Source organism: Gorilla gorilla, chromosome 23 (assembly GCF_029281585.2).
Source record: "Gorilla gorilla gorilla isolate KB3781 chromosome 23, NHGRI_mGorGor1-v2.1_pri, whole genome shotgun sequence".
In the NCBI taxonomy this organism is placed as follows: Eukaryota; Metazoa; Chordata; class Mammalia; order Primates; family Hominidae; genus Gorilla; species Gorilla gorilla.
The window spans coordinates 44,343,919-44,369,107 of record NC_086018.1 but is presented as its reverse complement, the minus strand read 5'-3'; the positions used below and the strand labels follow the sequence as shown (position 1 = coordinate 44,369,107).

The following is a 25,189-nucleotide window of genomic DNA, read 5'->3' as shown; positions in this document are numbered from 1 at the left end:
GGAGTAGGTGTAGGTGTACAAGCACCCAGCTCTTGGCCTGGAAGATGTTCCCCCATCGTCTTCATGGATAGGTGTGGCAAGTGGCTAAGGCCAGGCCACTGGGGGTACCCTTGCAGGCAGAAGGGGCTACCTAGCTGCCTGTGCTCCTGGAGGCCCCCAGGTCTTCAAGAAGTCATCTGAGGGGCACAGCCTCTGGAGTGTGCCAGCCTTGGGTGCTGGGGAGGGTAGGAAAGAGGCCAGAAGACCAGCCCGGAGACTTGGTCCCCTGGCCAACAGTTTCTGCTGAATCTCTGAGACATTGCACCAAAGCCCTCCAGAGTTGGCCAGTGGCCTTGTGGGGGGCAGGGCAGGCCATTGTGCCTGCTAGAGAGGGGAGCCCTGTCAGTCAGGAAGCTGTCACCATGGAGCCTGGGGGCTCAAGGGGGCAGAGGCAGGTTTGTGTCCCTGCTTCCTCCACTGGCCGATGCACAGGCCCTGGGGCTGGCAGAACGGTGGAGCCCGCTGGAAGTTGGAGCGGGGCAGCCTTACCGCTGCTGGCCTGGTGCTCACACCACCTTCCACCTGGCTGCCCCACCTCCCACCTGGCTGCCCCACCTCCCACCTACTCATGTTTCTGTGACCTGGGAGGGTTCACCTAGGGCAGAGCAGTAGGCACCGCAAGGGCTCTCCCACCCTCAGTTCCCAGGCTGGAGGCCCGACCACAGCCATAAATCAGGGAACCCCTGAGCCCAGGGAGGCTCCATGCTGGGCTGAGCTGGCAGAACAAACGCGGCGCTTTAGCTCGGCCTCCATGCCCAGCTGGGCTGAGGATCCCCAGGGGCCTGTCTGGTCCCACCAGCCAGCGCTCTGCCTGCCTGGTAGAGCTGGGGCTTGCCCCTGGCCAGGGCAGCACTGACCCCACACCCCCCACCTCCCCGCCCCAGCCCAGCAAGGGCCACGGCTACACCTTAGGCCCCGTTTCCTCACCTGGCCTGTGGGGTTCTGGCCCACTCCTCACTCTCAGGACACTCCCTGCTGCGTGGGGGCCTAGGCTAGAAGGAAGGGTGCCCCAGGTCAGGGGACACCCAGTGGGGAGATGGGAGGAGGGGTCAGGATGGACAGTGGGCCCCATGGCAGCCCCCACCCTGACGCGCCAGCAAGAACTCAGGGCATCTGGGCAAGGCCCTCTGCGCACCACCTGGCTGCCTCTGGAACCTTCTCACCCAGAGAAGGGGAATGCACCTCTGGTCCCTGCAGGAACCTGTCTCGAGGCACCAACAACACGCTAAGACTCCAGCCCAGCAAGAGGAAGGGAGCCAAGGACACAGGTCAGCGTCCCAGGCACCTACTCTGTAGTCCAGGACCAGGGACCCCAGCCCTCAGGGTGGAGCAGCAGGGATACGGGGGCAGAGGATGGAGCAGCTGGGACCTCAGGGAGAGGTACGCAGGTTGCCATGGCTGCGTCTGCAGTCCACCTGCCTTTCCACGCCAGGGGATCAGTGATGTGGAGCCCCCTGGGCCCCAGTGGAGGCACCGATCAGACTCCGTGTCCTTGCAATAATGTTTATTCCACGCTGTCCCGACAGCCCCCTCTGCAGGTCCCCTCGGTGTACTCTGAGGTGGGAAACCCTCCCTGGGGGCGGTGAAGGGGAACTCGGGCCACCCCACCAGCCAGCAGATGCTCCAGCAGCCAGAGCCCCAGCCTGGAGGTGAGGCTCTTCCTGGGGCTCGCCGGGCCCCTGCAGGCTTTTCGGACCCTCGGTCAGCCCGGCTTCCTCTGCTTTGGGCAGCAGCAAGCTGGCCCTTGGGCACCTGGACTGCTCACCAGCCACCCAGCCCTGGGTCCTGCTCTCCAGGTTCCTTCTAGCAGCTCCATCTCTGTCAGAGCAAGGGACTCAGGCCTGGACCATCTTCTGGGCTGTCACTGGGGCTCTCAGTGGCCATCCCAGCTCTGCGCTGGCCCTTCTGGAGTGTGTAGGCAGACGGCCCCAGCCGCAGGATCTTCCCGCTGCCCAGGCACTCGTCCCCCTTGTAGAACACAGCGAACTGTAGGGGGGAGAGACCCTGGCATCAGGGGTGCCACAGGGAGCCAGCTGAGGGCAGGCAGGGGCAGAGTGCTCCCCTATGGGGCCTGGCCTGTGCTCGGAGAGCCAGGCGCTGAGCTCCCAGGGGAGCAGGGGTTTGCTGCTGCTGCACCGGAGAGGAGAGGCCTGGGGCAGCCAGTGGCTTCACTAGGGAGGGTCTTCAGGGTACCTCTCCCTGAGTGGGACAGTCACAGGGGCCTCTCCTGGGACTCCAGGGACTGGCAGGTCTCTGCAGCCCTTGGGAATGTGGAGCTGTGACAGGAAGGAGCATGGTGGCAGCCAGAGGATGCTCCCGCTCCCCTCACCCCAGGTTCCCTCCCACCACCTGCCCCTGGAGAGCCCTCAGGCCTACACACACCAGGCGCCCACCCTCGGAGCTCCTGCACACTCGGCCCACAGGGGCCCCGACCCTCTGCCTCTTTGAGCACCGTCCTCATGCCCCTTCCATTTTCTGTCCTCGCTTCTGGGGCCCGGGCAGCAGCTGAGCCTCTCAGGGCCCGAGCAGGAACTGGCTGGTTGGTGACACCAGAGTGGAAATCCTCTCACAGTTGTCACTGTGGGAGGAGCCCCCAGGGCAGGGCTGGTGGCACTCTGCCCTCACCAGCTGTGTGACCCAAGCACACCCTACTCCTGGGCCTCAGCCCCTTCCTCTGTAACCTGGGTGCCCTGGCAGAGTGCAGAGCACTACAGTCCTCCCCGGGCTCACCCCCACGCACCTGTCCTGTGGCAAGGGCACGCACAGCCTGCACAGCTGTCACCCACACGGTGCCATCTTGATTGAGGGTCAGCACACAGGGCACTGGGTAGAAGAGAGGGGCCCTTGGAGGGGGCACAGGCCTTTCCTGGTTGACCTCAGGCCTCGGGCCCCCAGGGAGAAAGGAGCACCAGCCCACGGGGTCAAAAACCCCTGCTTAGAGGGGAAGGGCAGGGCACCAGCCTGGGCCCTGGGCGCAGCAGGACACTGCGGGGCAGTGTACACACTTGCTTCAGCCCAACACGCTGGGGCCTGCCTGCATCTGCTCCCAGCACCCCCAGGCCTCGCTCAGAGCAGGCACAGGACACGGGAGTTCTAAATATTTTAGGTAATCTCCAAATAATCTCCACAACGGGACTTTCCTAGCCCAGGCTCTCCCATCCCTGGCCCAAATCTGGCCTCAGGAAGCTCAGCTTCAAGGGGCCCGTCCTCAGGAGCCCTCCCGCCAGTCACCTAGTGCCATCTGATGGCGGAATCGGAAGTGGCACTCCATCATCTTGTCCCGGACCAGTGCTGCGGGAGGCTCCTCCGCAATCCAGTGCACGCGGCTGGTCCTCAGCAGGTCCCTGTACAGGGCTGGGTGGTCTGTCCGGGGGGCCTGCAGAATGGAATGTGAAGGTGGGGACGCCGAGGGGCACCTCGCCCCAAGGCCGGCCTCAGTGTGGTCCCTGGGAACAACTGTCCTACCAGCACACACACAGGTAACGGTGCTGGCACCGCTCGAAGTGTTCCACACACAGAAATTCATCTCATCACCCGCTGGGCCTTTGAATCCCCATTTTACAGATGAGGAGACTAAGGCCCAGGAAGGAAGTACCATGTCAGAGTGGGCAAGAGGCAGGGGTGAGATCCGAGCCCATGACAGTGAATGCTGCGGGTTCAAGTCTGACTCAGGCCCTCCACCTGCAACCACCTGTGGGGCAGCAGCACGGCCCCCCTCGAGGACTGGTTTTTCTATTCGCAGGGACACGGGCCAGCCACACCATGGGCTCTTCTCTCAAGGCCACCCCAGGAATTCCTCCACACACCAAATGGCTGAGGAGAAAGGAGGGACTGGTAGCTGCTGGCTTCCCGCAGGTGCCCCAGGACTTGCCCTGGTCTGGGGGGCCCCAGACACCCTAGGTTGGTTCTGAGGCCCCTGCTCCCTGTCACCCACCCATGGCCTCGGGCCATTGAGACCTGGCACCTCCTGGGATTGTGCCAAGCCCCGCCCCTGAAGCAGGATGAGGAGCATGAAGTTAAGGGCTTTGGGTTCTAAGCAGGCACCAAGACCCGTCCGGGGCGCTGAGAGTGGGCCTTCTCAGCTCTGCGCGCCAAGGTGGAGGCTGGGTCATTCAGGGAAGAGGCTGTGCTGAACACGGCCAGCAGCCTCCCCGGCCTGACCCACAGATGCAGCAGCACCCGCGTCCTTGCTTTTCCACCCAAGCTGTGACAACCAAAAATGCCTCTAGACACTGGCAAGGTCCCCTGAAGGTGGGGTGAGCTTGCCGCCGCTGAGCGGCCCTGCTTTGAGGCCAGGGTCACAGTGGTAAGGTCCCCACTGTGGTGGAAGGCTTGGTTTGATCCTGGCTTGGCCATCTGCACCTGCCTGACAACTCACTGGATCCTACCATGGTGGGCACCATCCTTGGCACTGAGGCCATGCCCTCTCCACCGGATGAGCCACCCAAGCTCTGGGCGTCACTGTCCTCTTTCATAAAATTGGAGAAACTGTATCTGTATATCGGGGTTCAGTGATGATTAAGAGACCAGCATACAACTCAGCCTAATGAATACCTTAAAACTCTCCTGCCACCATGGCCAGTCTCAGGAAAGGCAGGGGACCAAGGACAGGAACAGAGTTAGTCACAGCCTCCAGGAAGCCACGGCTGCTGGAGGCCTTCTCAAGCCCTGGTCTGGAAACACTGCTGGCCCTGCCAGAACCAGCCCCAGTGCTGTCTCAGAGGCCAGTCCACTCACCACAAACACGTCACCCTTGACGCTGTCCTTCTCCACCACGTACCAGGGCTCTCTCAGGCCACCTATGTTTGCTCTCTGGCCCAAGGTATACAGGAACCAACCTACAGAAAGACAGTTTCTCCATGAGGCTGGGCAACAAGTTACAGCCCACATGTCACGCCTCATCATGAAGGCAGATGCTGGGAGGGCAGCCCAGAGCAGGCCCAGCAATGGTGTAACTCACTAGGAAGATACGATTCTCCAACCACCAAAGCCAGCCCTGACCAAGCACCTGAGCACATCTCATCATTGTGCAGGCCTGGGCTGGACATGGGATGCGGTGGCCACAAAGAAGGCACCTTGTGCCCCAGAAGGTGCCAGGTTCCAGCTGTAGGAGCCCCTGCTCCTAGGCCCAGGATGCGGCTGGGTGCCCTGTGTGACGCCAGGGGCCCTTCTTGCTGAGCCCATGACATAGCTGCGCGTCTTCACAGCGTCCATCTAATGCAGTAACTGCATCAGGGCTACCCCCAGCTGCTCTGTGCACCCTCACAATGTCACAGAGCAGATGGCAAACTCACTGCCTCCCTCCCCTGCAGTGGGGCACACAGGCAGAGAGAACCTCATGGGATTTACCATGTGGCCTGGGCCGGCGGCCTTCTTCAGTGAAGTGAACTGCAGGTGGAAGCCATGAGTCATCCAACTGGCTCCTGCTGGGGCCAGGGCTGGCAGATACGTGGGCAATCGCAATCCTGTCTGGCAGTTCTGTCCCAAGCAAGGCTGTCACCTCCACCTGTCTCAGGAATGCCTAGCCCCGGCTCCACCTGCCGTCTCCCCTCCACAAGAGGTGGAAGATCTCCAAGTGCAATTCACTGCGAGACGCCCTACACCCGAGCTGCAGCCTGGCTCTCCTGGCCAGTCCCACAGCTCAGGTCTGTGCTGTGTCAAGACCTGCCTGATCATCACGCCGGCAGGCACATCCCCGCCACTGTACTAACCCAACAATGGCTGCACTCTGTCCCCACAGCAGGACTGCACACTGTGACTGACTCGGAGCCTGTCCCCTGACACCAGGCACAGCACAGGCTCACGCAGGCATCACCGCAGTAAGGGTCTGCACATGAGCGAGCAGCACTCAGGCCAGCACGGACGCCTGATCCCATCGCTGCATGTGGTCCTTAATCATTCAAACCACACCGGGACATCCACCTTACTCCCTGAATCAGAGTGGAGTTTTGTGTAGTTTAACATTTTCCTTACACAGGAAGGAAATCATTCTTTTTACAGGGACTTGATACGTAACTCACAGAGTATAGTCCTTCCAAGTCAGAGGCGCACTTTTCATGAACTCCAGCATCTCAGCTGAGGCCACATCTGGAAGTGCACACAGCCACCATCAAGGCAACTGTTCCACCCTAGGCCGTACCTGCCCCCGGCCGCCCCACAGAGCCTTCTACAATTTCGCCAGCCACGTGGAAGGGACGACGGGAACTCTGGTCTAGTCTCCCAGAGCTGAAACGCCACAGCTCTAAGCATTTCAGATGACAAGTGGCAGAGTCTGCACCTCACCTTTATGTGTTCCCAGAACCTTATTGTCTTCTATGGAAATAAAGTGACCAGGTCGAGGCTGCAAATACTGGAAAACAAACATGTCATTACCGACGGAGATCTAGGCCCAGGGCAGACATGCAGCCCCATCTCTGTGTCAAAGAGCAGCACGCACCTGAAGAAGGAAATGTTCAAAATTCCTCTTCCCGATGAAACACATGCCCATGCTCTGAAATGAGAAGACAGCAGCCGTGAGAGGAGCAGAAGTGGCGGCGGCCCACACTGTACCCAGACATCCTGAGCAGGCCCTGGGGCCTCCCGGCCTCACCCCACACTTTGCTTCCAGGGTAGGGGCCCGGCTGCCCACCGGCACCCTCGGCCGCCAGTCACAGCCGGCGCACACGATGCCAGAGCCTTAGAGAACGCCTCATTGTCTCGGCCCGCGGGGTCTGACCCTGCGTGGCAGACCCTCACACCAGCTGCCCCGGGGAAGAAAGCAGAACCCGGTCAGGTCCTTCAGGCCACTGTTCTGTGAGGAGTGGGGGAGAGACAGGGACCAGAGAAGGGGCAGGGAGCAGGAAAGCCAGGCCTGAAGCTAAGGCCTTAGGGGAGGGCTCCAGGGGAGTCAGAGGAGAGAGGCGCCTTCCTCAAGCACATCTGCCCTAGCTGGGGAGCCTGGGCGGCGTGCGCTCTCCACCGTGGCCCCATCAGGGGCTGCATCATTTACTCTGGTTTGTGTCTCTCAAGACTGCCCTTCCATCCCTGCGGCTCCCACCACAGAGCGACGCTGGAAACGGAGGACGGGCGGTGGGCGTGCGCTTCAGGGAAGATGGCTGTGATGAAAGCTATGGCCGTTTCCATTACCAGGAAGAGACACGAAGGAGCAACAGCTCCCACCGCACTGGCCCCTGAAGAGGTGAGGCTCATCCCACAGCACCCTCGCCCTCCATCCCCAAGGCCCTCCCACAGGCTTCATCCTAGTTCTGCCAACACTCCGGGTTCTCTCTTTTTGAGACGAGTTTCGCTGTGTTGCCCAGGCTGTCCTCAAACTCCTGGGCGTGCTCGATCCTCCTGAGGAGCTGGGGCCACAGGCAGGCACCCCCACAGCGGCTCCCTGGCTTCTCAAGGCCTTTGCACTGCCGTTCCCTCATCTGGACTTTCCCAGCCCTCTCTGGGACACCGGATCCTCTCCTCCTCCAGGTATCAGGTTCCATGTGACTTCTTTTGTGGCCGTTTTTGGCATCTCCATTCCCTACTCTCGGACCCCACTGGTGCTTCCCACCCAGGGTCCTACACCTCCCTCCGTAGACATTTTCTAGGTTTACACTGATTGGCCTGCTGCCTGTGTCCCCCACTCGCGGGCGGGCTCCATGGAGGCAAAGATGCAACTGTGTGCGCGTCACCACTTCCTTGCGGCCCAGCAGCACAGCGCCCAGAACAGATGGCACCGAACGAGTCTGTGCCGGGCAAGCGGGTGACAGGGCACATGAGTGTGCAGACGGTGGCACAGCACCTGCCCCTCCAGGGGTCTCGGGGCTGCATCACACTGCCTGGCACTCACCTGGCAGGCAGGCCATCCCAAGAGCACCCCACCAGCTGCTAAGGCTGTGGGGAAAGCTGCCTACCACATAGGGGCAGAGGAGAGGAAAAAAGCAAGGAGTCTCGTATAGGCTGCTCCCGATGTCAGCAGAGCCCTGTACCGTGCGCCTGAGCAAACTCCTCCATCTATTGCTCCAAGGCCCGCCTTTGATGTTAGGTCCTGGAGAAGGGGAAGTGGTGCGGGACCCACAGGTCCAGCTGCTCCGCGCCGTGCAGTCGGGAAAGGGAAACAGGCACTAATCAAAGGAAACTGCTCACTCGTACCTCTTTCTTCTGAAGCACATGATGAAGTCTATTCTCAGCAGCGATTTTCTTTACAAACTCTTTCGTTAATCCCCCCAGAGGGAAGATGGTTCTCCTCAGGGCATCCTGGGAAACCTGGCTGAGAAAGAAGGTCTGGTCTTTAAAGCTGTCAGCTGCCTGGAGGAGTTTTACCGCTGCCAAGAATAAAGAACAAAAGACGATGCAGGAATAAAAATAATGATACTTCACTTTCAACAATGTCCTTCTGTTCACTTAGACAGACTACCCCTAGCCTGTCAGAGGCAGACATCAACACTCAATAGCAACTACTAGGGAAAAGACCACCACTGGGGTTAATGTAAGAAAAATTCACACCTCCAAAAAAAAAACAAGGATTTTATATGACAAAGAAATTATTCCAGCTCATACTTCAGATTATAATATTTTCAAAGATGAAACATCACATGAAAAAATGTTCTCAAGTGATAAGAAAAAAAAAAACAAACACCTAAAATAAATTCAGCCAAATCTTGGAAAATGGAGTAAGCTAGTTGCTGGCAGAAAATTCCACTGATATAGTGTCAGCTGTGCCTTCTTCCAACAACCACAGGATGTGTTCGTGCCACAGTGGTTTCAGGGACTCTACACTTTCCAGGTTCACTGCCCGGCGGCCAGCACACGCCTCCAGCAGCGCCCTACCTGTGAACGCATTAGCTTTCTTGGTAAAAACGTTTTTTTGTTTAGAGTCTCAGCTGACATCTGTTAGGTGCCCCTGCAGTTCCTCCAACATTCCCATGTGATTGTAAAGAACCATTTCTGGCTTTAAGGCAACGGAGCAAAGGTGTGAGTAAACCTGGCTTAGAACTGTCCAGTTTCCCACTTTCGAGTTCAATGATCAATGGCAAAAAACTAAGACGAACGTCAGTTTTCTGGCTTCTTTCAATCTTTCTCATAAACTTCTCCTTTCGAGTTACACTCAGCACGCCACATGCCGTGACGGTCAGACAGCACACGTACCCTTCCTGGCTTGGCAGAGCCACGTGTACAGTACACACGCTGTGTAGCTAGTGTTTTCCATCTGCCGATTCCCACGTTAGCCGTGAGAGGGAGAATTCTCCCCACGTTACAGAGGGGAGACTGGAGCCGGCCCAGTTCATCACATATGACTCGCCCAAAGTGATGCAGGTGGAGGCGGCGGGGCTGGAGGCTGCCCAGCCTCCCGAGTCCCCCTCCCTTACTTGGCAGGTACAAACAGCAGAACTGAGTGACAAGTGAGACCAAGTTCAGCCGACCAGTCGCCACGGAAGCAGAGCACTTTCCAGAGTCCACTTTTTTTTTTTTTTTTTTTTTGAGATGGAGTCTCGCTCTGTCGCCCAGGCTGGAGTGCAGTGGCGCATCTCGGCTCACGGCAATCTCCGCCTCCTGGGTTCAAGTGATTCTCCTGTCTCAGCCTCCAGAGTACCTGGGACTACAGGCACGTGCCACCATACTTGGCTAATTTTTTTTTTTGTATTTGTAGTAGAGACGGGGTTTCACCACGTTGGCCAGGCTGGTCTGGAACTCCTGACCTCATGATCCGCCTGCCTTGGCTTCCCAAAGTGCTGTGATTACAGGCATGAGCCACCGCACCTGGCCTCAGAGTCCACTTTCAATCCCAAACTAACTGCAGTCAAACACTGCATGTGTGTAAAAGCCTCAGAAAACTAGGAGCCATTTGCATTTTCTCCTAGTTCTGAATCATTTTAAAACAAACTAAAAATCTATGATTTTCAAAAAAGCAAGCTGGCGACCCTAACTGAACTGCTATAGAGGAAAAAGCACAGAAAGGAATGAACAACATTTGGAGGAGGCTGCCTGTGCTGGAGCCTCACTGACACGCTGGCTCCTGTGCTGGCTCTGCCAGGCCGGTGGTAGCACGCTGTGTGGGGGAAAATCAGCCCAGTCACAGGCCAGGCCTAGGAGCGCTGGTCTCAGGTGCTGACCGACCCTGAGCCCAGGCCGTCCACTGCCCCTGCAGGTGCTCTCCCCAGAGACCCAGGCTGGGCCAGGGCAACTGAAGAAGAATGAAATGGAAACCTTAGTGTGCCTACAAAACCCAGTGAAGGCCAAGACACCGTGCACCATCAGAACTCCCACATGCCAAACGCACTCAACAGAACGCATCCATCAGTACTGTCCCAAGTGTCCGAGGGCACGTGGCCTGTAATAAAGGTCGATGGCTCTGCAGGGCACACGGTATTCTAGGAGGTAAGCAGGCGCATCTATTCAACATGGAAATTAACCCTCCATCTCCTCAGGCCCCGTAAATGCACAATTACTTGGTGAATTCCACCCTGGAGTTCCCAAGTGGCAGGACTCTGCATTCGAACCCATGTCTTCCTGAAATGGGGGGCTGTCTTATCGGCATTCAAACCCATGTCTTCCTGAAATGGGGGGCTGTCTTACGGGAGTGGGCTGCTCTTCTCTGGGCTCAAGTCAGTACAGTTACCTGATCACCCTCTGACATAAGGAAGGAAGGCGAGGAGGGAACAGAGGGCGGCAGACGACTGTTGGCACACTCAGGGCTCCCTTGACCAAGCACAGCCCCGCCCCATCACTGCAGCCTTCAGGATGGGCTCAGCAACGCTGAGGAAAGAACACAGCTGGGGCCTGACCCAGCAGAAGCAGCAGGGGCTGGGGAGTGAGCGGAAGTGCACTGAAATCCAGCTCTGCCACCCGAGGGACCCAGGTCAGATGGCTTCATCCCGGCCTCGGTTTCCTCATCTGTGAAACGGGATGAGAGCACACACCTCATGGACTGCTAAGAGGAGTGATGTGAAACGTGTGAGGCCGGGCTTGGTGGCTCACACCTGTAATCCCAACACTTTGAGAGGCCGAGGTGGGAGGATCGCTTGAGCCCAGGAGTTCAAGACCAGCACGGACAACATTAACGAGACCTCATCTCTACGAAAAAATGAAAAAGCCGAGCATAGTGGCGCACACCTGTGGTCCCAGCTACTTGGTGGGGCTGAGGTGGGAGGATCACTTGATCCCAGGAGGTGGAGGCTGCAGTGAGCCAAGATCGGGCCACTGTACTCCAGCCCGGTTGACAGAGTGAGATCCTCTCTCAAAAAAATAAAAATAATAATAATAATTAAAAAAGAAATGTGTGTATGTAAAGCCCTGCCCCAGCCCCAGCCCCAGAGACCCCTATTCCCCAGATGGCGGGACAAGGCTCCCTCCAACATCTGAACTTCCGGACAGAAGAGCAACGCTGCCCTTCAGGGGTCCCCACTGATGGACGGACGCTCCCTGCGGAAACACGGCTCTGAGCTCCACTTGGTTTTTCACTCAACAATACAGGGAATTCCTCTTTTCTACACACAAATGTACACCAGGACAAGCCAGCAGCTTCCCAGCTCACTGTCTGCCATTGACTTTTTTCTAGAAAGGTGAAGCCTGGCTCCCTAACACGCATAAACTAACGTGTAAATACGGCTACAAAGCCTGACTGCTGAGCCCATGCGATCCACTGCTGAGCCCATGCGATCCACAGCAGATCCTGTGCTCACAGCACGTTAAAAGTCTGCCTGAACCGCACGCCCTTGAGAACTCGTTGCTAAGTACAGGTCCTTGGCTAGACTGACAGCACCCCAATTATCACTGTCAAATATCTACCCAAATATTTTTGGAACATTCAAATCACCAACACACAGTGTCGAGAGCTGGATTATCAGTATCTGATGTCATTTTCCACCAGCCCTCACCACGGCCGGCAGGGACACTGTTTACTACCCAATCACAGGCCCTCCGGGAAAATGTCCTCTTGGTAACCGCACCTTTTCAAATGTGAATCCCATACAAGCTACCCTGGAGCACAGAGGGAGGGGTGGCAGTGATCCTCAGGCACAACCCACTGTCATTCCTCCAAAGATTTCACTCTGTTCACAAGAATTCAGCTCTGACCTGGGCACATGAACTTACCATTTCTAACTTCAAACCGATTTCTGAAAAGCCCTTCTGGCTTCTTAACGAGCTTCTGCTCAAAGACTTCTTCATCTTCCAGGGAAGTTCTTGCATAGTGACCTGTGGCAATGGCATCTGCCCCTGTGAGGTTTTTAGAACACAAGGATCAGGTTTTAGACTCATACTTGCAGGCCTTGATCAGCATAAACCAAGGCACAAAAGAAGAGTATAGACCCCAGGTCTTAGGCTGAGGGGCTGCACAATCCACCCTGCACCCAAACAGAGAGATCCCAGGGAACAGAGGCACACATCCAATTTCATCAAACAAACAGCCTTGAACTCTTAAGCTGATACAACCTTGCTACTTAAAGTGTTATTGCACCTTTAAGAGCCTTTCCAAAGTTAATTTCTGGCTTAAGGAAACAGTCTGAAAGGCACAGAAAGATTTAAACACAAAATATTCCTTTCAGGGTTTGTGATAATACTAAGGGAGGCCAGGCGCGGTGGCTCATGCCTGTAATCCTAGCACTCTGGGAGGCCGAGGCGGGCAGATGATTGCTTGTGCTCAGGAGTTCAAGACCAGCCTGGGCAACATGGTAAAATCCCACCTTTACAAAAAATACAAAAATTAGCCAGGCGTGGTGGGGCACACCTGTAGTCCCAGCCACTTGGGAGGCTGAGGTGGGAGGATTGCTTCAACCTGGGAGGTCGAGGCTGCAGGAAGCCAAGATTGCACCACAGCACTCTAGTCTGGGCAACAGAGCAAGATACTGTCTCAGGAGGGAAAAAAAAAAAAAAAAAGAACCAAAATGTTCAACACTGGGAGAATGTGAAGTGAATGACAATGCACTGCCATAACAATGGGGGTCCTTACAGAGAATGTTTACTAACACAGGAAAATGCCCAGCACTGTTCATCAGGGCGAGGATGTAACACCATGATTCCACGGTTTTTACTGTACAGAAACAGTTGAAGAAAAATCTCAGGTCTATTCCTTTGGTTCTGAGAGTGAAATTATAGGTGTCGTTTCTCCTCTTTTAAATTTTCCGTAATAAATATGTATTATTTTCATCAGAGTGAAGAATCATCCAGCACACTGTTTCTTCTTTTCATATTACACAAAGCCAAAGAGCCTAACAAGGTGTATATGAGTCCAGAACCTTTTCATTGTGTAAAAATTCCAGATATTTGGGCCAGGCGCAGCGGCTCACACCTGTCATCCCAGCACTTTTAGGAGGCCGATGTGGGTGGATCACTTGAGGTCAGGAGTTTGAGACCAGCCTGGCCAACATGATGAAACCCCATCTCTACAAAAAAAGTACAAAAATTAGCTAGACATGTTGGTGGGCACCTGTAATCCCAGCTACTCGGGAGGCTGAGGCAGGAGAATTGCTTGAACTCAGGAGGTGGAGGTTGCAGTGAGCCGAGATCACACCACTGCAATCCAGCCTGGGAGACAGAGTGAGACTCCATCTCAAAAAAAGAAAAAATTACAGATATTTAGTATTGCAAGAGACTTTCATGAAAGGTGCAGCAAAATGGATTCCATCCTGGACCAACCACACTAGCTCAGTGTAAACAGAAGACACAGCAAGAATCAGCTGCTGCACATTAACGACCTGAAAAAGGCACTTTAGAAACACATGATCTCATCTTGACTGAGTTTCTCCTAGAGAAAACAATCCACTTTACATCTATGTCCTCAAAGAACAGCACTTATACTAGAAAAAGCGCAGGATGCCTGTGAGAAGCACGGTGAGTTCAGAAGTCTGGGCGTCATGTCCTCTCATCCTGTGTTGCACGGTTCATGCCTTTCTTCCAGGTGTGGAAACATTCACTGCAGAAGTTCCTTCCACAGCGTGCCCGGCAGCCAGCCACCTAGGGGCTCCCTGAAAAGCTTTCGTGACAGCTTAATGCTCTCCAAAGGCAAGCCTTCCCTTCCTGAACAGCTGCCTGCGCCTCCACCTCAGGGAACTCTTTCTCCTGCCAGTCCTAACTCTGTCCGCTGGTGTCACACAAAGAATGTCATCCTAACTCACACACTTGCCCACTGCCACTACGACCCAAAGTAATTTCAGCAGTTCAGGGAGGACATATTTCCGGATACCCTGAAAATAAAAATCAATTCACATTCTATCAGTCTATCACTCTTTTCCTGAATAACTAATACGGTCTAACCAGGACGGACCATAGGGGACGCATCACCCCTTCCTAGACATTCTATGATCATCAAGGTGAGCTCCGTCTGCGCTGGCTCTGACAAAAGACATCACACTACTGGCTCAGTCAGCTTGGGGGCACCTAAATCCCCCAGATTTTCTGCACATTCAATGGCAACCAAGCTAGGTCTTTCCAATCTTGTCCTAGGAGAATTACTGAACCTAGTTAGCAAACTTTGCATTTATCTCTATTAAGTTTCATGTTTTTGGTGTTAGCCCAATGTTGAAATTTAAGATTTTTCTTTTTGATTTTTTGTTTTTGCAGGCATTTGTTTATTCCTAACTCCACAAACTAACTTTCATCATTATCATCAACTCAGCTTTAGGTTGCTCACATATTGAATCTGCAAGCCTAATCTACATCATTGCTGAAAGTGCCGACACTACTGGGCCCCTGGCTTACAATGGTATCTCGTAGCAACACACAACAGGGTGAGCTGCAGTGGGACAGAGCAAACCAAGAAGCCCGAGCCAGAACTTAAGAAACTCATTAAGGTGACCCCAGTGGCAGGGGACAGGAAGAAGAACCTAAAATTCATAAAGCATAGCCACAGACATCAAGAGGTGGTCTAAGCAAGCAATTCAGTATCAGGAGGTTCCACAAGAAGAAACAGGCTAGGCACAGGGGCTCACGCTTGTAATCTCAGCACTTTGGAAGGCCGAGGCAGGAGGACTGCTTAAGGCCAGAAATCTGAGACCAGCCTGGACAATACAGTTGTGACACCATCTCCACAAAAAATTAGCCACCATGGTGGCACGCCTGCGGTCCAAGCTACTCAGGAGCCTGGGGTGGGAGAATCTCTTGAGCCCAGGAGGTCGAGGCTGCAGTGAGTCATGATCGCACCACTGTAATCCAGCCTGGGTGACAGAGCGAGACCCTGTCTTTAAAAAAAAAATGTTTTAAACCCAAATTACTTACCAAGATTATCCACAGCATAATGAAAAAAGCAACTGAATTTGATGTGCTTGTTGCAAACTATGTCAGGATTGGGAGTCCTTCCTTTTTCATACTCATTCAAAAAATCACTAGAATAAAAGAAAATGACTTCAGTTCCAAGTGTGAAACATTCCTCAAAAAAAAAAAAAATTCACTAAATTGCTTGTTTAATGTAGAATTTCTCCTTGTCATACCAAAACTATAATTTTCTGCAAAACAGGAGAACTTCAGTCATCGAACATTTGTTTATAACCTGCTGCATGGGCCACCTGACAAGGTGTTATTCTCTGCCACTACGGCTCAGGAGCCACCGTCTCTGTGTAGGCTCACAGGGCTTATGGGGTCAGGAGTGGGGAGTGGCCGTGAGGGTCTCACTAAAACCCTGCCTCTGGGACTCCTCCAACACAGCAGGGCTTAGGTGAGGAAGAGAAGATGCCTGAGTGACAGTGGAAATGAAATCCTTTAGACTTCCCCTGCAGAGCTGTGGTGCTATGCTGTCCTGGCTTTCATCCACAGTTCCTGGCTTGTAACTCCCATAGTCCCTGTTATTTTTTTGTTGTCATGCTGGGTGCGCTGGGCCTCAGGGACGGGCCTCTGACCTCCTGCCCTCCTTTCACTGCAGCTTTCTTTTTTTTCTTTTGAGACGGAGTCTTGCTGTGTCATCCAGGCTGGAGTGCAGTGGCATGATCTCGGCTCACTTCAACCTTCACCTCCCGGGTTCAAGCGGTTCTCCCACCTCAGCCTTCGGAGTAGCTGTGATTACAGGTGTGCAGCACCATGCCCAGATAATGTTTGTATTTTTAGTAGAGACGGGGTTTCACCATGTTGGCCAGGCTGGTCTCCAGCTCCTGGCCTCAAGTGATCTGCCCGCCTCGGCCTCCCACAGTGCTGGGATTAGAGGCGTGAGCCACCGCACCTGGCCCACTGCATCCTTTTCTTTTTTTGTAGAGATGAGGTCTTGCCATGTTGCCCATGCTGATACTGAACTCCAGGCCTCAAGCAAGTCTCCTGCCTCAGCCTCCTAAAGTGCTAGGATTACAAGCGTCTACCTTTCTGACTGTGGGTCTTAAGACCCTCCCCAGAGACAGTCCCACTGTATATCCTGGGGGAAGGAATGGCGATGGCATGAAGCCTCCATAAAAACCCAAGAGTACTGGGTTCAGAGAGTTTCTGCACAGCTACACTTGTGGAGGCTCCTGGAGGGTGGTCCCCAGGGAGGGTGTGGACATTCCATGACCCTTTCCCCATACCTCACCCAACCCGTCTCTTCATCTGTATCCCTTGCAACATCCTTTATAATAAACTGGTAAATGTAAGTGTTTTTCTGAGTTCTGTGAACCACTCCAGCAAATTATTAATAATTGAACCCAAAGAGGAAGTTATGGGAATCCCAACTGGAAGCCAGTTGGTCATAAGTTCTAGAGGCCCATACTTTCGACTGCTGTTGTGGGGGAAGTCCGTCTTGGGGACTGAACCCCCAACCTTTGGGATCCAGCACTATCTCCAAGTAGATGGTATCGGAACTGAATCAGAGGACACCCAGTTGGTGTCCACTGCTTGGTGTATGGGGAAAACCCCCCACACCTTTGTCACAGAAGCCTTCTGCTGTGAGGATGACTGCCGTGATGAGAACAGAGGAGAAACACAGTCAGAGCCTTCCCTACACAAGGGCTCCATGAGCCATTCTGCAATCTCAGCCTGGGATGCTGCGTCACTGGGCAAATATACCAAAAATACTATCCTCAGGTGACAAACACACACTTCTGAGAACTAGCAAACTCTTGGGTGCTTAAAGTGGATCAGGCTATCCTAATTCAGTGAACTTCTGCTCTAACAGACTGACTGAACATGGGAAAAAGATGCCATGATACCGGCAAAACTTAGCAAGAATTTCATAGTCTTCGAGGATTCACTTCAAGAGGGTTATGATGCCTATTTTGGGAGTTTAAAAATGGGTGTATTTTTGGTATAAGTGATTTTTTTCATTTAACCTAAAACTCTCTATTAATCAACAAGGGTTAAAAAAAAAACAGTGCTGATCAAGAGGGTTGTGTTATGCAGACAGATCACAGATCTGCACAGAGTCAGAGGTTCCTTGGATATCTTCCACTTTAGCAGGCACCAAACTGTTTTCCTACTTCTCAGTCCCCCTAGAAGTTCATAAAAACTCATGTTTTTCCACATTTGCAACAACACTTGATATTATTACACTCTTTCCATTTTGCTTTATTAGAAAGTTACCAGGAAGCTCATTAAACTATAAACTACTTAAGGTGCAATCTGTGTCTGTCCTAGACCCAACAAACTTTCTATATCACAGTCATCAATAAATGTTGAAGAGGCTGAACATTAAAATCAGTTTCTGAAAAGACATACTGTTAACCCTTTCCTAAACAGCAGATGGGAAGGCGTGTGTTTTGGCATTAGCAAAAACAATGGAGTAGCCCAGCCTCTTCTCTCACTGGAAAGAAGAGAAGCCTTTCATGCGCCTCGGGAGGGAGACAGAGATTTAAAAGACTCAGCAGCTAAAACGTCTCTGGACTCTGATCCTTGAAGGCCAGGGGGTCTTGAATGAAAGAATGCAAAAGAAATCTCTGAGCTAGAGAGCCCTACTAGAGAAGTGAGTCTTCAGCGGAAAGACCAATGCCTCCACGGGCAGCTGGTACTGGGCGAGGACAGAGGGCAGGCTGGCTGGAGCCGGGGGCGACCTCGGGGGCAGCCCCAGAGATGGGAAAAGACTCTACCCGGCCTCCTCCTTCTCTCAGTCCCTATCAAGCAGCGCCAGAAGGCGGCAGCAAGCACTGGCCTGGAAAGCTGGGTTTTAATCCCAGCTCCGCTCCTAATTCTGGGTTTTAATCCCAGCTCCGCTCCTAATTCTGGGGTTTAATCCCAGCTCCGCTCCTAATTCTGGGGTTTAATCCCAGCTCCGCTCCTAATTCTGGGGTTTAATCCCAGCTCCGTTCCTAATTCTGGGGTTTAATCCCAGCTCCGCTGCTAATTCTGGGTTTTAATCCCAGCTCGGCTCCTAATTTGCCATAGTATTCAAGTCACTCTTCCTATCTGGCCTCAGCTGAGCTAAACTTCAAAAATCGCATCCACTGGTACATTCTGAAAAAGCTGTGCTAGCAGGTGAAGTGTAAGCTCACTTGGATTCCCTGTTGTCACCTCAAACTCTACAGTACTCATGAGGAATCCCCTAAACCGGCTTTCCCCAGCCACCCAGCCTTGATCTTGAAACTACTGCTGACTCCTCTCCTCTCTGGTCTCCCACACACATCAGTCCCTAAGCCTCATCACACCTTTTCTCAAAGAAAGACCCTGACAACCCCCCCACCACCAGCACAGCTGAAGTGCTTATTAAAGCAGATTCCAGGGCCGCCCCCAGACCTTGGTCCAGGTCTGTGTTTAACAAGCACCTCAGATCTACTGCCCGGTGGACTTGTCCTCTGGGTCCAACAAGCCAGCCCTCACCTTCCACTCCCACGCTCCCTCCCCATGAAGTCCAAATCTCCAGCAACAGCACTTCCTGAGACTCTCTGCCTTTGGTCTTCCCCCAGATTTATCCTGTATTTGGCTGCCGCACTCTTTTTTTTTCTTATGTCCCCGAGAAAACTGCAGAAGTTTTTAATGCATTTATCATGCGTTCTACAGATAACTTTCCCCAGGAAAATTCAGCCATCAGTTTTGTCCATGTTGTTAATATATACGACACCCATATGTTATAGCATAGAGTCACAGAGGGTACATATTCAAGCTCTTCCGTTGACTATTCAGGTGACCATAGTCAATTTACTTAATCTCTCTAAATCTCGTTTTATTGTTATTTCAATGGTTTTTTGGGCAACAGCTGGTGTCTGGTCACACGGATAAGTTCTTCAGTGGTGACTTCTGAGATTTTGGTGTACCCGTCACCCAAGCAGTGGACACTGTACCCGATGTGTAGTCTTTTATCCCTCACCCCAGAGTCCATTATATCATTTTTATGCCTTTGCGTCCTCATAGCTTAGCTCCCCAGACTCATCTTTTTAATAATGAAAATAAAAATAGCGGGCTGGCATGGTGGCTCACGCCTTTAATCCCAGCACTTTGGGAGGCTGAGACGAGTGGATCTTCTGAGGTCAGGAGTCTGAGACTAGCCCGGCCAACATGGCGAAACCCTGTCTCTACTAAAAATACAAAAATTATCCGGGCGTGGTGGTGCATGCCTATAATCCCAGCTACTTGGGAGGCTGAGGCATAAGAATCGCTTGAACCTGGGAGGCAGATGTTGCAGTGAGCCAAGATCGCACCACTGCACTCCAGCCTGGGCAACAGAGCGAGGCTCTGTCTCAAAAAAAAAAAAAAATAGAAAAGAAAAACAGCTATGTCTATTGACTGCTTACTAATATACCAGACATACATACTAGAACCTAATCTCACTTAATTCTTTCATAGCCCTGTGAGGCATCAGTGTTATCCTCATTTTAAAGATGAGAAAATTGAGGCTTAGAAAAGTCAAGTATCTCTTCTGGGTCTTTGTTGGCAGGAAAAAAAAAGAATTTTTTTCAATTAAAAAAACAAAGTCAAGTAAATTGCCCAAGGTCATATAATAAGCTACAGTCAGGACTCAACCCAAGGCTTTTCTGCCCCTAAAGCCCACTCAGGCAGGGGAAGCCTGTCCCACGCACATGGCCTGCTGTGTCAGACGCCTTCGACAACTGCCCGACATTCATCACAGTCAGGGCTCACCAGAGGATGAGCCCTACACTCCTTCCACTGCAGGAACAAAAGTCCAGCCAAACTTTACAACGGTCCTGAAATACACAATCAGCATCTCTTCTCCCCTTCACGCTGCTCTCGTTACCCCATTTGGAGTGCTTTCTCTACAACTTTGTTTGCAACCCCTCCTCTCCCGCGAAGCCTTCTTGATTACTCCACACTGCAAGTTTCTCCCTCCTCTGGGTTCAGTGATTGATAGCATCACTGCTACTTCCTGCGTGCCACCCATCACTGTCACCTCTTGTGAAGATAATGTCCTCCCAACTAGACCGCAAACTCCTACAGAACCAGGTCACAGTGCAGACATCTTAATGTTCCTAGATGTGGCACACGCCTAGCACACAGCACTTAATTATTGGGATTATATGGGATTTTAGAAAAGTTTTTGTTTGTTTCTTGTTTTCAGAGGCACAGGCCATGTATCACCTCTTTCTCAGAAATCCCCTAATCGCTGACCCACATAGCACACAGGCATTGGTGCTCACCTTCCAGGGGAGCCCTCAGCCTTAGCTCCCCTATCCTAACTGGGCAACAGAAACAGTTCAAGGTCCAAGAAAGCATTAAAGAGACTTCAGGCAAGTGGCAAAATGACAGGAGTGAGAGAGCTTGGTGTGCTGTGGGGTCCAGGCCTCGCCTCTAACACAGAGCCCCGAGGGTGGCTGAGGCCTCCTGCAGTCTTCAGCACCACCGTGGAGGGAGAGCGCTGGGCTGCACAGGCGTCTGTCTGGCTGATTACCAGATCCTTCCACTGCAAGGATCCACAGTGTGAGGAAGCTTCCTTTGTGCTGTGACCCGCACTCACCTGAACACATCATTCCAATACTCCTTTACATAGGACACTTGATGGAAAGGGATGTCTAAGATCTGGCAAACTCTGTAAGCATCTTCACAGTCTTTGTCGGCTGTACAGACCCCATGTTCATCCAGTGAGTCCCAGTTCTTCATAAACACCCCTGTCACCTGGTAACCTGCGGGCGGGAAGGTCAATTAAAGAGAATACATAAATCAACCTTCGGTAAAACGGCAGTGATTTCTGAGCTCTGAGAAGTTCCCCACACGCTGTGCTCCTGTGCCTCTGTGCCTGGCCTGCCTGGCAGTCCCTGCTTTGCCATGTGGCTTCAGGGATCCGGTTTCCATCTTGGTGCCTGAGTCCCCAAGATTAACGAGGTGGTATTTTCTCATCTTTGTGTCCCCATCTATGTTATCAGCACAATACCTAGCAGGAGGGGCTCAGCCAATGTGTGTGGAATACACGAAGGAATAGTCGAAACTCAACAAAATTTTTCAAAGCACCATTCAGTTATCAAAAAAGGAAACTCTTTTCAAAAGTTATTTCTAGTTACCATCTAAGACTTAGATTCTAAGTGATCAGATATAAAGATAATTAAAATTTTCGATATTTTGTAAGAGCTGAACCACCTAGTTTATGACCTATTTTCTACTTTTTCGATTGTAACAAAATATTCACCCAAATATTGGAAAGGCCAACTTTAGCCCTACACCACCTTAGCAAACTACACAGGTGCCGACCCTGTATGAGAAAGCTGATTCTTTTAGGTAGGCTGAATGTAATGAAAGACAGGGCAAATGCCTGCTGAAGAAGGCTTCATACAGTACCCAAAACAACAGAAATTTGATGACAAAGCTTTGTCAAAACTACACCACCACACGCGAAAGACCACCCCCATCCCAGATCAACCAGACTAATGTTGTCTACCTAACAGTCTAAAGCCCCTGGTATAGCATCTTCCATAATCAGGGCTAAACGTGCTCCAGGCTCCTCTCCTTCCATCTCCATCTGGCCAGAACCAGCCCACACTTGCAGGCCTCTGTGATTCTGCTTGCACTGCTGACTCTGCCAGGAGGGCCGCCTCCACCTCCAAGTCTCTGCTTAGTGACATCCTACTCTTCTTTCGACTCAGCTGAGCACCTCCATCTCTAGGATGCTTTCCTCCACTCTCTCCCTTCCTCACAACTATTTCTGCTTATGGTCCGCCTACCCTTCTCTTTGGCACTTACTGTACCTACCATAATAGCTATGGTTATTAACAATATAAACTAATAGCCACTACTGTTTTCTGCGTACCTCGTATGTGCTGGGCACGTACTCATCAGTATGTATTATGTCATCTAATCCCTTCAGTCACCCCGTGAGGCAGGTGTTAGCCGAATTTTACAGGGGACGGCTTAATTCACTTGTCCAAGGTCAGGAACCAAAGATGGCGCAAAGCAGAGCTCCACAAACGTGACTCTGTGAATGAGGCCTCCCGCGGGGAGCCACACAGGTGAAGTTAAACAAGTGCTCATTTCAGCGCCGGGCCCAAGGAATCCTAAGCACCCGTGGGGCTCCGTTTAGACGCCGGAAGAAATGCAAATGCTCCTGGAGAAAACTTTGTCCTCCAGCGAGCGGAGAACACAGGAGACACCGAACAAGCAGACCCGCCGCGTGGCAGTTGTCCGTCTGCTGAGTGGGGAGGACAAGGACCTCCCACCGGGCGGCCACAGCGTGTGCAGAGGTCAGTCCCCCGGCCCGGCGATCCCAGCTCCCCTCACCAGTGTCCATGGTCTCACAGGTGAATGTGGACGCCGCAGATCCGTGAGAAACCCTTCCCTCCCCACCCCACCCCGGCCCGCCGGCTTCTCACTGTGGGTGGGCGCGGAACTGCTCCCAGGTAGTCGGAGCTGCAGTCGCGCACACCTCCGACTACACAGGTGGAGGGCGAGGAGCCTCCGAACCAAAGTCAGAGGACGGGGTGTCCTCCTGCCGACCCGCGCGCAACCAGCGGCCCAGGGAGGGAGGAGACGTGCACAACGCCACGACGGACGGGGACAGGTTTTCGGGGACACATTCGCTCGGGGGCGGGCGGGAGCCTCGGCCGCCTCACCTCTCCGCCTCAGCAGCAGCGCGGCCACGGCGCTGTCCACGCCGCCGGACAGGGCGCACACGACGTGCCGCACCGCCTGCATCCGCCAGTCGCCCAACTTCTCCAGCTGCAGCTACCGCCGCTTCCGCGCCTTGCCGGAAGTCCCGCCCCGGCCGTAGGGTCCGCGCTAGTGGCCCGGCCGGAAGCTGCGGCAGCTTAGCCGCGTTCCGTCCGGCCTTCCCCTGTCCGGCGGCGGTGTTCCCCTATCTCCGGCCTGCGCTCACTACTGAGGCTCCACCGACCCGCGGGGCGCCGGGACTCTGTCGGGCCGCGAGGGACTGGGTTTTTTTTGAGCCGCCGCCTTGCCCTCCCCACCCGCGCCCTGGCCTCACTGCTCTTCTTCTGCGCTGTAAACCAAAACTAAAATTCTAAGCCCCCCAGCCAGCCATTGGAGGCCTCCTCTCGGCCAAGGGCGTCCTAGAGGGAACCTGAACCGCGAGTTCGGGCTCTGATGGGAAAGGCCGGGTGGGACCCGCCTCACTAGACCCTCCTCCCTTTGGAATTCGGACCAGCATTAACGTCAAAACAGACTTAAGACTGTCTAGGCGGACTCTCCGTAGCAATAGGATACTGACATGACAGATGGCAGGCCCTGAAAGATATCGAAGTATTTTACAGTATTTTAATTTAATTTAATTTTTAATTATTTTAATTTAATTTTTTTGAGATGCAGTTTTGCTCTGTCGCAGGCTGGAGTGTAGTGGGCGCGATCTCGGCTCACTGCAACCTTCACCTCCAAGATTCAAGCGATTCTCCTGCCTCAGCCTCCCTAGTAGCTGCGATTACAGGCGCCCGCCACCAAGCCCAGCTAATTTTTGTATTTTTAGTAGAGACGGGGTTTCACCATATTTGCCAGGCTGGTCTCTCACTCCTGACCTCAAGGGATCCGCCCACCTCAGCCTCCCAAAGTGGTGGGATTACAGGTGTGAGTCACTGCCCCCGGCCCAGAAAATCTTTGAATCCACCTATGACCTGGAAGCCCCACCCCACCTTCGAGTTGTCCCACCTTTCCGGAACCAATGTTACATCTTACATGTATTGATTTATGGCTTATGTCTCCCTAAAATGTAGGAAACCAAAAGCTGCAGCACCACCACTTTGAGCACGTGTTCTCAGGATCTCCTGGGACTATGACATGAAGAAATATCTTCAAATCTTTTACAGTTTGACTCCAAGCATACTCAGCACTCAATCCTTAATGTCTGTGAGCTGTGCGGGACAGGGGTTTTGTGTTCTGTCCACTCCTACTCCATGCCCAGAAAAGCCCCTGGCCCAGGGCAGGTGCTTCATAAACTCGCTGAATAAAGGAAGGAGAGAACGGAGGTCATCCCCCAGGGGTGATATTCAAGCTGAGTTCTTCTCTACGAGTTAGCATCTAGACACGCTCTACCTAAAGCACAGGGAGACTCTGAACGAAAAAGATGTTCATTTGTGAATAGGGCATTGCAATGGGAATATGCATGCCACAATAAGCTATGTGGGTATTCAGGGAAGTAAAGGAAGACAAAGGTTTTTATTATTATTTTTTTTTTTTTGAGAAAGTCTCACTCGGTCACTAGGTTGGAGTGCAGTGGTGTGATCTTAGCTCACTGCAACCTCTGCCTCCCGGGCTTAAGCGATTCTCCTGCCTCAGCCTCCGGAGTAGCTGGGATTACAGGCACATGCCACCACATCCAGCTAATTTTTGTATTTTTAGTAGAGACGGCATTTCACCATGTTGGCCAGGATGGTCTCGATCTCCTGACCTTGTGATCTGCCCGCCTCGGCCTCCCAAAGTGCTGGGATTACAGGCGTGAGCCACAGTGCCCGGCCTAGGAAGACAAAGGTTTTTAAAGGGAGAAGGAGGATCACATCATTGTTTTGAGATAATTCTTTGGCTACAAGGATCAATAACAAGGGTGACAGCACTCCAGGGTTGGACAAGCAGTTGCTGGGCAGATGTCCTTGCAACAGAAGTTTTTTGTTTTTTTTTTGAGGAAGGTTACGATAGCCTTTGTGTAAATTTACGATAGCCTTTGTGTAAGGTTACGATAGCCTTTGCGTAAGGTTACGATAGCCTTTGCGTAAGGTTACGATAGCCTTTGTGTAAGGTTACAATAGCCTTTGTGTAAGGTTGTGGTTTTTGCAGTCTTTTGTGATAGTTGTTATTATTAGGCACATATGCATGAGAACCCTCCCTTGTGGTATGAACCCAAAGTACCTGAGACAGGTCTCAATTTAGAAAGTTTATTTTGCCAAGGTTAAGGATGTGCCAGTGACACAGC

The 25,189-nt window shown here is 52.9% G+C and overlaps 1 protein-coding gene across 6 annotated transcripts; it reads right to left on the bottom strand.

Annotated features, from left to right (window-relative positions):
- Positions 1-1,528: 1,528 nt before the first annotated feature.
- TRMU (tRNA mitochondrial 2-thiouridylase) lies at positions 1,529-23,144 on the bottom strand. Of its 6 annotated transcripts, XM_055374365.2 has the most exons (11): positions 22,887-23,144; positions 20,804-20,969; positions 15,226-15,332; positions 12,106-12,228; positions 8,164-8,336; positions 6,476-6,529; positions 6,322-6,388; positions 4,777-4,877; positions 3,271-3,415; positions 2,780-2,862; positions 1,529-2,025 (listed from the first exon to the last, which is right to left on the bottom strand). In XM_055374365.2, the coding sequence occupies exons 1-11, from the start codon at positions 22,966-22,968 to the stop codon at positions 1,861-1,863; spliced, it is 1,266 nt and encodes a 421-aa protein (XP_055230340.1). In that variant the 5' UTR covers positions 22,969-23,144; the 3' UTR covers positions 1,529-1,860. The 6 variants fall into 6 exon arrangements, with proteins under 6 accessions (XP_055230340.1, XP_055230341.1, XP_055230343.1 ...); XM_055374366.2 differs by lacking the exon at positions 2,780-2,862; XM_055374368.2 differs by lacking the exon at positions 22,887-23,144 and having other exon boundaries at positions 8,164-8,277; positions 20,804-20,938.
- Between the last annotated feature and the right edge of the window lie 2,045 nt (positions 23,145-25,189).

Coding starts and splice junctions, on each gene's coding strand:
- TRMU (XM_055374365.2), bottom strand. CDS start 22,968: ATGCAGGCGGTGCGGCACGTCGTGTGCGCCCTGTCCGGCGGCGTGGAC. Junction 15,333..20,803: donor TATTGGAATGATGTGTTCAG/GTGAGTGCGGGT, acceptor CTTTTATTCTAG/TGATTTTTTGAATGAGTATG. Junction 2,863..3,270: donor CCGCCATCAGATGGCACTAG/GTGACTGGCGGG, acceptor TCTTCTACCCAG/TGCCCTGTGTGCTGACCCTC.